This window comes from Phyllosticta citriasiana (assembly GCF_038021145.1).
Source record: "Phyllosticta citriasiana strain CBS 120426 chromosome Unknown IWZ02scaffold_5, whole genome shotgun sequence".
NCBI classification, from domain to species: Eukaryota; Fungi; Ascomycota; class Dothideomycetes; order Botryosphaeriales; family Phyllostictaceae; genus Phyllosticta; species Phyllosticta citriasiana.
In genome coordinates, this window is record NW_027117282.1 from 504,820 (window position 1) to 518,234 (window position 13,415).

Here is a 13,415-nt window from a genome sequence, read left to right on the forward strand (position 1 = left end):
TGAAGTTAAGTAAAGTCTTCTTAATTATTATAAATATAGAAGATGCTATATACTCTTCTATCTTCTATATATATTTATATAAGAAGTAAAATGAGAACTAAACTCTCTCTTTACTATGTAAATTACTACTTTAGTTACGTTATTAAAATAGATAAGAAATTAATCTTCTTATTACTATATAAAGTTTTATTAGCCGTTAAGTAGGCTATATATCCTTAGGAGTATTTATTATCTATTAGTACTACTAGCTTATACGGCTTAGCTAGTTTATATAGCTTAGTTATAATTAGCTTTAGCTTATTAAGTAATCGCGTAAGGGCGTAGTTATAATATGCTTACGTTACTAGTATCTAATATATACTTATGTTACTAGCATCTAATAGCTATCGCGATAGCTATATATATAAGTAAGGATATATAAAAAGTCCTTTATAGATAAAACCTTATAAACTAAGGTTTTATCTAATATCTACTCTAAATATATTATTATTACTACTTAATTTAACCCCCTATAGTACTAAATCTTATATAGATAGTAAAGAGATTATAGGACTACTTTTAACCTTAGACTATATAAGTTAGGTACGCGCTATTAAAGGGATATCTAAAATTAAATTTTCCTATTAGCTAGTAATGACTCGGGATGTAGTGCTTTTCTGCCTATTACTACATGTAGCTAGCTTCCTACGAGGTCGAGACCCTGCCGAAATCTAAATACACTACCTTTCTACTCCTTCGTCACATTTACAGCAGGCTTTAATGTAGTAGGATTTACTATCAATTCTGCTTCGGTAGACTTTTACAAATTTTTAAGGACTTCTAAATGTGTACGTCCTTTAATCGACATTGTCTTTCGTAAGGTGAGGATTCCTAAGGCTTCATGCAGATGAAGGACTACTGCCTCCGGAACTGAAGGAGAAAATGCATCTATCGAATTTCCAGTCCTACACGACGTTTAAGAGCGATACCCAAAGACCTTCCATGTGAGATTCACAAGTTTACTTTCAGATAAATCTGCTCGGCCTTCACGCATCGTAGATGTGAAACCCATGAACGCATAAGTAGAAGCTATCCTTTTTTGATTTGAGGTTCCGCAATCAAACACCATTCTATCAACGATGGTGGACTACTTCTCAATGGATGCCAGAATATGGGATAGACGAAAGTATGGAGACTACTACTGTAGCAAATGTAGAAGAGGTCCATTCGAAAATTCGTGTGACATCGGACGGCACGGTAGAAGTACACCCAGAAAAAGGCAAGTCGTCGACCAACACAGAAGCTCTCCGCGGCAGCCTTCACATGATCCAGTCAATGTGTGACTTCAGTCGCTTCAGGCCAAGTTGACTTGGTCGCAGTTAATGTTGCCGCGAGAGCGCGGAGCGACTCCGAAAGCGAGCCTTTCTGCCCGCTAGTCGTGTAGTGCCGTAGAGGGTCGATATGTTATGCAAGATCTCGGAAAATCTTGGACTACTGTGCCGCTCGGCTTGCAACTTTCACCGACCATTCTCTTGACGCTGGAAGCCTCCCAATGCTTCGTCGGGAAGAGCAGGTACCGTTGTGGCACCGCTGTGAGGGAGAAGTCTCGAGTTTTGAAAAGATGGACGTGGGATCCGGGATCTTCTGCTGAATCAAAATCAGGACGGCCAAGAGATTGACGCGGATGAAATTAGAGATGGTGTCGCAGAAACCGGCAGACGCCAAAGAATAACTTCAAGCTGCGGGCCGCGTTCCGCTCCGAGCTTCGGACGGGCATTCCCGCTGACGTCACATCGTCGTACCTGGGACGCCGCGACGTGTGTTGCCCTGCAGCTGTCAAGAAACCTGCAAACAAACCCTCGTCAGCTCTCGGATCATGCGACTGTTTGCTCAGCTGAGAGTTTGCTAATTTACCCACTTCCTCATACCTCTCCAGCATGCGACCTCTTCAACACGCGTTCAAATCGCTAGCGCAAGCGTCTCCAGCTGCGCATCATCTCCTTTCTCCTTCGCGCGCGAGAATATCCAGTCTCCAGACTCTGAGACTGCGGCCATGCTCAGTCAGGTCGTACACGGCTTCGCCGCTGCTCCGAGTGAAGGAAGATGTCGCTTCCCACTCGATGCCTGCCGTCGAGCTGAACAACAATGTCACCCGCGAGGAGGAAGACGACTATGAGCGCAAAGTGGCAGGCGACAAGAGCAAGCAAATGCGGAGACCATGGCATAGAGAGGGGTCGGATAAACCACCTGTCGCGCGTCAGAGATCTGCTGGGGCCATGACCAAGGGTATCCTTTCCTCCTGTGCCTATTGACCACAATGACTGACAACCAAGTTGAAAGGAAAGCTTCTCACCACACCCAGTCGCATGCTCAAATTAATCCTGCCCCTGACGACCAAAGACCATAACACCGACCGCAAAGATGTTGAGCCTCTGGCCCTGCTGGTACATCCACAGCAACCGCTATCCTACCTTGAGCGTTTAATACAATCAGAGCTTCCCACAATCAAGAAAGATGGAAAGGAAAAGATTCCAGCCGTCTACTTCCGCGCGGAAGACTCGACCCAAGATAGCATGGAGCCTGCAAAGGAGACGCCAGTAGAGCTTCCCGAGGCTGAAGCCAAGAAAAAGGCCCCAGAGCCTGACGACATAGAGGGTGGTGATGAGGTTTATATCGATGGAAAAATGCAAAGGACTGGAAAGTTGAATCGCAAAACAAGGGAAGAAGCAAACCGTCTGCGTGGAGGGGTTGGGGAGGGCGGTGTTGAATCATACTCGGGGCTTGGCCATGAAGCTCGGTCAGACACGACAAGAGAGAGACGGTTCGTTCGCTGGTCAGCTTCGACTGAGATTGGCGACTTTATCCGCGATGCGGCGCGTGGACAAGAATTCGCGGTCGAGATTGAGGGCGCACCGTATGATATTCGCGTGGGAGTCCCCAGTTTCAACGACCGAACGTATTATCTGCGCATGCGGTTGAGGTCCACCAGCCACAAGATTGCCAAGATGGCCGACATCAAAAAGGAATGCGACCAGCTTGCGCACAGGGGCGCGCAACGGGTTGCGACGGGTGGACTTGTCGTCATAATCGGCTGGTGGGCGACGGTTTACAAGTTGACATTCGACACTGACCTGGGCTGGGACGTCATGGAGCCAGTGACGGTAAGTCGACGTGGTCGTCCTGCAGACCTTTGGCTGACAAAAACAGTACCTTGTAGGATTGACCACACTAATCGGAGGCTACGTCTGGTTCCTATACCACAACCGCGAGGTCTCGTACCGGTCTGCCATGAACTTCACGATTTCGCGTCGCCAGTCGAAGCTGTACGCCGAGAGAGGATTTGACCTCCAGAAATGGGAATCCTTGATCGAAGAGGCCAATGCATTGAGAAAGGAGATCAAGATGGTTGCCAACGAGTACGACGTGGAGTGGGATGAGCTTGCCGACGAAAAAGAAGAAAAGGTCGCCGACGCCTTGCGAAAGGAGAGGAAGAAGCAAAAGAATGACAAGGATGACAAGGAGTCGGAAGACTGAACGGAGCATTGCCCGCGGTGTCAACAGGCATAGCATGGCGTCTGGAGTTAGTTGGTCAGCGTGTATTCATACCCATCGATCAGCAGATTCGGATGGGAAGTCTTGTAGCGGTCATCAACATTTTCGTAGAGGTAATAGTCGGATGGAAGAAGGACTAGTCGGGTAGAGTACTAGATAGGGAAGAAGTTGAAGTCGTCCGCATCCGAAAACCGTGAAGCGGGCGAAGCCGGAGCCGAGGCCGCTCGGTCGGCAATAGTGGTTGCCGCCGAGTGGGCGAAGGGACGGCCCAGGAGCGGCTATTTCTAAATTCCATTTCGGCATGAGGGGCATTCAGCGGGAGAGCGGATGCCGGTTGAAGTCTATAGCAAAGATGACTCGACATCGTCAACTGCCAGCGTCACCATGCCAGCAATCCGCCTTGACCTCGCGCCCCTCTCGACTCGGCTGCTCCTTTTCAATCCTCCAGTCTCCAATTCCATCGTCCTCCGCCGACTTCCCGCGCGCTGACAAACTACGCCTGAGCCTCTCATAATCATATGCTGAAAGTGGGCCCCTCCGCGATACCAAACCACAATTGCGAACGAACCCGGCGAAATACACCAGACACGGCACCGTAGAGAACGACACCTGTACCTGCTTGAAGTCGGCCGATCCTCCATCGCAATGTCGTCCACCACAAACGCCGCGCCAGCCGTAAACGGCACCTCGACGCCCTCGCATCCCGCCTTCGACCCCATTCCCGATGTCATACAAGCATTCGGTACAGCCGTCTCCTGATATCGAACCTGCAAAGAAGAGCACGTACACTAACGTCGGGACGCGCAGGCCGCGGCGAGTTTGTCATCGTGCTCGACTCGCCCTCGCGCGAAAACGAAGGCGACCTGATCATCGCCGCGTCGGCGCTGACGCCGGCAAAAGCGTCCTTCATGATACGCTACACGTCGGGCTACATTTGCGCGCCGCTGCTGCCGGCGCGCGCAAAGGCGCTCGCGCTGCCGCAGATGGTCGTCGACAACGCAGACCCCAACCGCACCGCGTACACCGTCTCGGTCGACGCCGCGTCGCAGCACGGCATCAGCACCGGCATCAGCGCCCGAGACCGCAGCGTGACGTGCCGCCTGCTTGCCGACGCCGGCGCCACCATCGAGGACTTCAGGAGGCCCGGACACGTGTTGCCGTTGCAGGCGAGGGAGGGCGGCGTCAGGGAGAGGCGTGGTCATACTGAGGCGGCGGTCGAGCTGTGTCGGTTATCCAAGTTGCCCGAGGTCGGCGTCATTTGCGAGTTGATCACTGATGGCGAGGAAAAGGAGGGCGTGCCGGAGTTGGTTGGAGGTGGCATGATGAGACGGGACGACTGCCTGGCATTTGGCAAGAGGTGGGGCATCAAGGTGTGCACCATTGAAGACTTGGTGCGTTATGTTGAGGATACCGAGGGCAAGCTGGAGGGCGTGGATGCCGTCGACTACTGAAGAGGAGCATCAAAGCCATCCATCCTTGACGCCGACTTTACTGTACAGCAGACCATTGCTGCGCCAGCCATTTTTCCGACCATCTCATTCTTGTCGACTATTTCTTGGAGTTGGGCATTCAAACATTTACTGCTGATATAGCGCTGGAAGTAAGAAGCCGCAAAAGAGACGTGGAACTCTTCATCCGAGCAAAATTTCTGTGCGAGTCGAAAAAAGGGCAAAATATAGAACATGGGGCCTGAAAAGGAGCAAGGAATCTCTATCAAATCATTCGAGACTTGTTTGTGACATCATGAATTTTGTCCAATGCGGTCGAGTCTCAGCCTCTTGTCTGTTTTTGGCACGCACGCACGCACGCTTGATCCTGCTGCATGTTGCGTTCGCGTGCATACGCATGTATGTATGCATGTATATATGTATTTGCCTTTGCGCACACGCGACGCGCCGCCGCCTGTCTGTCTGCGAAAAGAAGATCCCGACGACTGTGTCCTCCCCGTCTCAGCTGCAAAGCGCATGGCGACATAGCATGTACATTCATTTCATTTCATCTCACTCTCCAGCAACCCAGCGAGCCAGCCAGACAGCCAGGATTTCCACCCGCACTGAAGCTCGCAACTGAGCAAGTCCTCGATGACCCACCCACCCATCTCAAAGAGCCTCCTTCAGGTCAACAGTACAAACATGCTTCTACGAAGTCATACCTAGCGCACCGCATTCAATTCCCCGCGCCACACCAGACATTTGTCCGTTCTTTCGGTCGTTCGTCCAGCAAGCAAGCAAGCAAGTGCGTCTCAGCGGTCGGTCGGTCGGTCGGTCCACTAGCACTGTAGCGCGCTCGAAGGAACCAAGCGAGCAACAGCGCCGGCGCGCGCCCCCATCTGTCTGTCTGTCAGCTTGGCACTTGCTTGCTTGCTTGGCCGCCCACCCATCTGCCACTCCCGCCGCCGCCGCCGCCGCCGCCGCCACAGTGACCCCAACGCCTTTTTCCGCAGAAGTCGGCCAAGGAGCGGGCGAGCGGGCGAGCGGGCGAGCGGGCGGTTGTGCGGCGCACCGCCACCCATGCATGACGGGTGGTCGAGGTGGTGGTGGAGCGGACAGGATAGGACAGGATAGGACAGGACAGGGGCGCCACTCGCTGCGTGGTGGCTTGTGGCGGAGGCGGAGGCGGAGGCGGAGGCGCGGTGGAGCTGGACGAGTCCAGTCGATGTGCGTGGAGTACGAGAAAGAGCGAGCGAGCGAGCGAGGGAAGTGTGGATGGAGTGGGTGGAGGGAGGGAGTGGTGGTGGAGCCGTGTGTTGTTTGTTCGGCCGAGTATGTATGTAGTCCATGGGGTCCTTGGGGAAAGATTGGGGACCTTAGCCTTCTGGCAGGAAAGGGGAAGAGTATGTAACCATGGGTACTGGCGAGTTAATGCTCTTTGGCTGGACCCACGAGGTGGGTGCAAGTGTGGTACGTACCTAATAGCATCTGGCAACTGTCTCCCACCTCTCTCTTTCTCCGAGGAGTCACCTCACCACCTCAGTTCCTGAAGCGACAACCACCCAGTCTTGCCCAAGTCATCACAGCAAACCCCAGACCCTTTCTCTCTCCTCCTCTCCTCAGCCCTACACCACTTGTCCCACCCCCTTTCTCTCCGGAACTCATGTCGTGCACCCACATCACTTTGACGCCGCGCTGCGCTGTCAATCGCTGTCGTATCACACACCCACGGCGCCTACTTACGACAGACAGGTCTTGCATGCCCGCGCTTTTCGTGCTCGTTCCGCTCTCGTGCCCGCCTCTTCGCGCTCGCCAAGCACTGTTCTCGTCGGGCAGAGGAAAGGATCCGATGTGTTTCTTGGCGGGCGGAGGGGGGAAATGAGCGGCAGGTGGACGGACAAGGAAGCAAGGGAAGTGGAGGAGACTGTGAGAGTTGGACAGTGGAGTAATGTACTGCTGCTGATTCAATGAATGGACAAGATGATATTTCCCGTGACGCCGGCTGTATTCATCCATTACAATTAAACGTCATTGTATTATACAAGTGTCCTCGACGCTGCTGGTGATGCCGATGCCGATGATGAAGGAGCTGAAACGAAAGTGAAAGACTTGTGCAAACCGCACCCCTCTGATCTTTCTCTTTCTTTGGACTGAACTGAACAAATTACCCACCCAATTTGATACAAATGTACAAGATACACAGTCGTAAATGTCGTCATGCTTGTCTCGTCTTCTCTCGTCTCGCCTCTCTTGCCAAAAACGCGCTTGATAAGGTGTGCGGAGCGCCACAGTCGAGCTCCACCACAACCTGGGTATTTCAATCCGCAAAATGTTTAAAGAAAAGTTCACCCCAGTGAACAATGCGGAGCATGCTGCTACCCTCGATTCTCGCTTAAAGCCCCGAGTCGGTCTTGGGGTAGATGCTCGTCGCCCAGTACTTGTCCCAGTTGGCGCAAGTACGCTGATAGTCCGGGCCCGGCAGTCTTATTTTGTCCTTAGATTCGAGGAACTGCACGCCGAGGCCTTCGGAAATGTGGTTGGCAATGTGGCCTTTTTGAAAAGTATTAGCTCAGGAGACTAGATGTGGAGTGATGGCATCGACTTACAATGCATCAGCCAGGAGCCCGGGTTGTCGGTGGGGAAAGCGATGGCGAGCCAGCCGCGGGCAGGCAGGATTGCGCTATCTCGGCGCGTAGGGTTGTTGAAGTTGAGCTTGGATGGCGAGGTCGCTGTGTCGAAGATTCCCGTGCCGTAGCCTAGGATGTAAAAGTCGTGACCGTGCAAATGCATGGGGTGAGCAATCGGGACTTTGGTGCCGGCTGTTTCTTGGATGATCCAGTAGGTCCACTATTGTTGGGAAGCAAGTCAGTATGAAGACAGCGTGATGGGTCGAGAAACAAAGTCGAGAACACTTACAATGTCCGAAGTGGGCAGCTCAATCAGATTGTAGGTGTGTGGGTAAGTTGTGTTCTTGTCCATGACGTATTGGATCGTGGGCTTCTCCCAATCGATATCAATAGCTGTCATGTTGATTCCCCAGAAGACAATGTTTTGCTGGTTGGTAGTCACGTTCGAAACAGTCAAGTCTACACCCAAGTTCTTGACTTGGCTCATGAAGGTCGCACTGGGAACGGTGTTGGGAACGACAGGCGTTGGGAGAGGCTCGTCGCATCCGCCAGGCTGAGGCGTGTTCGTGGTTGCAGGGTCGCCTGCTGGTGCACCATCATACTTGAAGATGGCCTTTCCATTGAGAGCGCTAGTGGTGTTGCAGCCAGGGGCAGAGTTTGCGCGGAACCAGTAGTTGCTCGCAGTCTGATTTGCAGTGATGATGACGTCGTAGCGTTGTCCTTGCGACCGTTAGAGCTTATCAAGGCTTGAGGAGAGTGAAGACTTACCAATGGCCACGAGCAGCCAGTTGGTGTTCCATGGGACCGTAGGCACAAAATCAGCAGTGATGACCTGCATTGAGTGGCCGTCGAGCGACACCCAGATCGCATCAATGACGGAATTGTTGATCAGACGCAGGCGATACCTCTTTCCAGGCTTCATGGTGGTGGTGCTGTAGCTGCCCGTTCCGGTAGCGCTTTTGCTAGTGCCGTTGACAAGAATGTTGTCGGGATTGGGGCCGGGTTGTCCCTTTTGCAGGGCTGCCATTGTGAGAGCTTCAATGCCGAAAGAGCCGCGGTAATACCAGTCGCTAAGAGTAAAGGTTCCCAAATCTTCGTCATAGTTGGCCGAAGCAGGGCCATTGATGACAATCTGCCCGGAAGCACCATCGCCGTACTGAGTAGAGAAATGAGAGTGGAACCACCTAGAAGGTTTAGTCGACGTAGTTAAAAAGAAGTGAGAAACACATACGAGGTACCGAATTGGGTAGCTTGAAAGGTGTAGGTCTTGGTATCTCCTGGTGCAAGAGGGCCTGTAGATGGTCAGAGCAAGGCAATGCTGATTGGAGAAAATACGTACATTCAGTGAGACCGTTGGTACCATCCTGAGAGTTGGTTTGATACTGTCGAATTCCATGCCAGTGCACACTCGTTCCTTGTTCTTGTTAGCAATCGAAATGTGCAAATGACAATGGATCATACCGTTACTTGGCATCTTGTTGGTGACAGTGACTTGAATCATGTCGCCCCAGTCTTGATTGGTCAGCTCAGTCTGTAGTAATCAGACGCATATCTTACTAGCATAGATGGTCGGGCCTGGAAGTTGGCCATTGAAGAGAAGACAGGGCCGCGCCACAGCACCGTCAGGGTTACAAGTGGAGTTTGTTATCTCCAAATTGTACTTGACGGTCCGGCCTGTGTTGGGCCACTTGGCATCAAAGTCAGTGGCAATGCTGTAGCCATTTGCCCAGCAGCCCCTGGTATTGGGTCCATTTGAGCAAACTCCGTCAGGAGTTCTGGTGGAAGCTGCCTTTGAGGAAGTCGGAGAAGCCTGGCGCTGTATCAAAGTTTGAGGAGGTCCACCAGGCCCCCACAGAATGTGATCGGCGGGGAGGTTGCTGGCGGAGGCCAATGCCACCAAGGCAGCAAGTTGGAAGAGACGCATGACAAAGAAGAGTAACAAAAAGAATGAATTTCAACCGAAGCTGATGTAGATCGTCCCGGGGCGAGGATAAGGCTACTATATACAAGGAAAAGGGAGAAACTGAACAGAAGGCATTGGCGCTGAAACGCCATAGGCTGGATCCTTGTTCGGGTGGCCGGCATGAAGGTGGGTCTTGGGCAAAAAAGAGCGAACAGCATCAGCTGGAGCGGCTATCGCAGATTGGAGATGGTAAGGCACGGGTAATGACGCGTATATTTCGCTCGTGGTGGTGCATCGGGAGTCCACGAGAGCGCCCATGGCGCAGGGGCGCTCATCTGGGATTCAAGCCAAGCGGTAGCGGGGACGAATGTGTCCAGTTTTGGCAACAGTCGGGACCAAACAAAACATGGGCTGAGCAGCGGCCAAGCCTTGACAGGGTGATGCTGGTACAGCACATGAGGACAAGACAATACTAGGTTGGAGCTCGAGCTGTGCGTCAGATGAAAGTGGTCGAGAAAAGTGCGACAATGAAGAGAGAGTGGGTGTCAGACGTAAGGGCGGCAGAGGCTCGGTCGACGGCAGGCTCGCAGGTGCCATGGGGGCTGCAGACACAGCTGCACACATGGAGTCATTATGCACCGTAGACGCCCCAAGACCGGAGGAGCAAGCCAACAACGGTGCACATGCGGACGGTAGAGCGGAAGAGCGGAGAAGGGTCAGGTACAAGACGATGGTTCCTGGCGGTCGACTATGGCGAGTGCAACTTCTGCAGAGCCACATACCAAAGCGCCGGATGGGCCAAGGATCAGTAAGAGCTGCGGCTGATGGCATTGGATCGCGCCTCCACCGTCACATTTGCGCTGAGAGAAGGCCGGCCCCGACTAGTCTGGCCTTTGACACGGAACCCGGGTGGTTCAAACGTTCTCGGCCGCTCGGGACACCTGTTCAAGTCCATGGCATCATGGACTACTGGTAGTGTCCTACCGTGGACTGCGTAGTAGCCGTCTGCCACATGAATGCTTCTGGAATTAAATCAGCCTTGTGCTATCCGGAGAATTAGCTAATCGATATTTCTTTCTGAACCGTACTCAGGCATCTTGACGCGAGCAGTCTGCGCCTCGAAGGCGAATTGCCAGGACTGCGCTGGGCGTGGAGCTATAGTTAGCATGTCACAGGCACACAGGCGAGGTGGTGGTGGTGGTGGTCGTGGTGGAAGACCCTGCGCCGATCTCGCTCGCTTAGCGGCCGGGACTGATCCGATTCCGACTCGTCGACCAAGCGAGGGCGGCCTTCAGGTTGCTGGGTGCTGGCTCTGGCTCTGGCTCTGGCTCTGGCTCTGGCTCCCCACCCACCCAACTCCGACCACACCTGAGCCTGAATCACTTCGTCCTGCAATTGACAGCTACAGCTGTTCCGCGCTGATATCAACTTCTCATCCAATGAATTCTCCTCCATCAATGGCTGAGCTCCATTTCTACCGCCCTAGTGCTGACTGCTGTCCCTTGGCAATGACCGACCGCTGTCATGTCAGAACTCACCATCAGCCGCTTCATGGCCCCCGGGTCCTGTGTCGCCCTTCTAGCTACGCGAAAACGAGCTTCCAGGTCTTGGCCTAACCACCTTGGTGCGGCCCATCTGCACGTGGCGGCATCCGTTGACCACACTTTGGCCTGTTTCGTCCATCTTAGATGGCTCGTGGCTTTCGCTACTTTGCATGTACCTCTTGGATACCGTTTGCCCCTTCTGTACCCCGTGTCTCCAACACAGTTTGACACCTCGCCGCCTCCTTGGCCTTGAGGAATCTCGACCAAGGACCCGTCCCCTCGGTTCAGCTCGAACGGGCTCCTTCGTCATGAGGCGGCAGCGAGACTGTTGGCCATGGTCTCCCATGGCAGTCCCGAGTAGCTCCAGCCAAAGCACCTAAGCCCGGTCTGCTGAATCCATTTTTACAGCACCGGCTAGCTTCCGATGTGCATGCTCCCTCAGCTGGCTCACGTTTAGATTGATTTGTTAAATTTAACGCTTCGCCATCGCTCTTTCACCTGCATCCCGCCAAACACGTCAATCCCTTTGTTCTTTGACTTTGATACTTATCATGTTGTCTCCTGTCGCTTCTGTACTCGGTAGACTCAGTGCCCTTGCTTTGCTCACACGCGGCGTCCTGGCCCAAGATGACCAAACGCAGACATGTTTCTCCTTCGGCATGGACTTTCAGGGTGGCGGCACATACTTTCAGAACATTGCCTCCAATGACAACTTTACTTTTGTGCAAGAATTTGAGGGTAAGACTCAGTGGAAAACCATGCGTCCTACCACCTTCTGACTGATATCCCAGGTTGCAAGAATGATTCGGCCTTGAACCTTCTTGTCGATCCCAGCGGCAATCAGATTCAGTGCTCTTCGACGCCAATGCAGCCTGATGATGCGGACCAAATGTCGACATGGTACGTTGCACAACACTATCAGCCCGGCTCAAGCTAACATGTCCAGTCCTATTAACAAAAGCAAATTGGTTTCCGGAGCTTGGTCCATCCTCATCATGAGCAACAACGGAAAGGCTCCAGATGCAGGCCTTCCCATTGCCTACGAGCGTGACTTTAGCCTGACGGTTGGGCCGCAATTGACTACGACTGTGAGTATCCGTGTACCTGTTACGGGACATGGCCTGATTGTCAACAGTACACACCCACCGTCACCTCAACCACAGTGGTTCCTTCGATTATCAACTCTACCACGACCTCGACCTCTCTCGTCTCAAAGACCCTTGCTGCTTCTACGGTCGTTGCACCTTCGACTACGGTTCAAAAGACTGTGACGATAACGCCCAAGGAAGTTGTAGTCACCAAGACCACGGCCCTCCTTACCCTCACGATCCCCAGCATATCCCTCTCCGTTTCCAAGGCCGTGGTCACACAGACTGCCACATGTATTCTCCCCACCAAGCCTTCAATTCCCGATCCATTTGCCCGTATCTGGCCGAAGTTTCCCACTGCAAAGTCCATCATGAGTGCCGCTTCCGCCGCAGCCACTCCTACTTCGGCCAAATTCCGGTTCGTCAAGGGCCGTGGTCTGGTCCACGATGACCTCCCCAAATGGTTGGAAGAGCGTGAGGCTCGCTTGGCTGCTGCCCACGAACTCGACAAGCGTGCCCCCGACCCGCAGCCATTGACTGTCACTGAGCAGGATACTGCCAAGTGGGTCACCGTGACCTCCACCAGCATGGCTCCTCCCGTCACCAACATCTTCAATGCCACTGTTGTCAGCACCACCATGATTCAGCCCCCGGCTGTTGTTGTTCTCAGCGGCCGGACGACTCTGACACCTGCAACCGTCACTGCACCTACGCCGACCACCACCAAACTCTCGCTCACCATTGCAAAGACGACACAAACATTCATTCAGACTGTTCCGTAAGACACCTTTTTCTCGCTTGGAAAATTTTTTGCTAACTCAGAACAGCGTCACTGTTACCACCACGATCACCCCGGCCGCCGTCAAGACGCAGTGCCGCCAAGCCGGTGGCATTTTGAACAAGCTCTTCTAATGATTTGACATTCACGACGAAATGAATTTTCCCAGCTTCCATTCCCGCACTCAACAAGTTATAGATCTCCTGGTGGACAGCTCGACTCGATTCGCACTTTCCCTGCGCGGCGACTCGTCATAGTCAAAAGTCACCGACGATTTTTCATCTTTCAGCAAAGGGGGCGTTTCTACAGACCTCTGCAATAGATTCCGCGCTCGATACTATTTCTTGAGCTTTTTATGTTTACACTTTTTGGCGTCTTCAATTAGCCTCGTGTCGCATAGAACGTTTGTGTCGTTTGCTCCGGCTTGTTCATAGCATTCAGACACCGCGCCGTCGAGGTGCTGGTTTGGTACAAAATAGTACAGCATATATTAATCCCATCTCATTTGATCTGC

General features: G+C 52.8%; 5 protein-coding genes across 5 annotated transcripts; 3 read left to right on the top strand and 2 right to left on the bottom strand.

Annotated features, from left to right (window-relative positions):
- The first annotated feature begins 1,810 nt into the window (after positions 1-1,810).
- On the top strand, positions 1,811-3,906 carry IWZ02DRAFT_448132 (uncharacterized protein). Its single transcript, XM_066767322.1, has 3 exons — positions 1,811-2,265; positions 2,320-3,140; positions 3,187-3,906. The coding sequence occupies exons 1-3, from the start codon at positions 1,917-1,919 to the stop codon at positions 3,511-3,513; spliced, it is 1,497 nt and encodes a 498-aa protein (XP_066623621.1). The 5' UTR covers positions 1,811-1,916; the 3' UTR covers positions 3,514-3,906.
- On the top strand, positions 3,706-4,982 carry IWZ02DRAFT_516942 (DHBP synthase RibB-like alpha/beta domain-containing protein; the record flags this gene model as incomplete). The annotated part of the gene is made up of 2 exons (XM_066770687.1): positions 3,706-4,273; positions 4,339-4,982. The coding sequence occupies exons 1-2, from the start codon at positions 4,177-4,179 to the stop codon at positions 4,980-4,982; spliced, it is 741 nt and encodes a 246-aa protein (XP_066623622.1). The 5' UTR covers positions 3,706-4,176.
- A 2,284-nt stretch (positions 4,983-7,266) lies between these two features.
- IWZ02DRAFT_223583 (putative multicopper oxidase, type 1) lies at positions 7,267-9,672 on the bottom strand. Its single transcript, XM_066762857.1, has 8 exons — positions 9,146-9,672; positions 9,050-9,100; positions 8,928-9,002; positions 8,820-8,880; positions 8,357-8,772; positions 7,878-8,308; positions 7,568-7,808; positions 7,267-7,511 (listed from the first exon to the last, which is right to left on the bottom strand). Exons 1-8 carry the CDS (start codon positions 9,510-9,512, stop codon positions 7,354-7,356), a joined length of 1,800 nt encoding a protein of 599 aa, XP_066623623.1. The 5' UTR covers positions 9,513-9,672; the 3' UTR covers positions 7,267-7,353.
- On the bottom strand, positions 9,673-10,436 carry IWZ02DRAFT_223582 (uncharacterized protein). The gene has a single exon (XM_066762856.1). It carries the CDS (start codon positions 10,320-10,322, stop codon positions 9,834-9,836), a length of 489 nt encoding a protein of 162 aa, XP_066623624.1. The 5' UTR covers positions 10,323-10,436; the 3' UTR covers positions 9,673-9,833.
- A 1,048-nt stretch (positions 10,437-11,484) lies between these two features.
- IWZ02DRAFT_223602 (uncharacterized protein) lies at positions 11,485-13,415 on the top strand. Its single transcript, XM_066762858.1, has 5 exons — positions 11,485-11,773; positions 11,827-11,935; positions 11,982-12,123; positions 12,171-12,901; positions 12,951-13,415. The coding sequence occupies exons 1-5, from the start codon at positions 11,587-11,589 to the stop codon at positions 13,033-13,035; spliced, it is 1,254 nt and encodes a 417-aa protein (XP_066623625.1). The 5' UTR covers positions 11,485-11,586; the 3' UTR covers positions 13,036-13,415.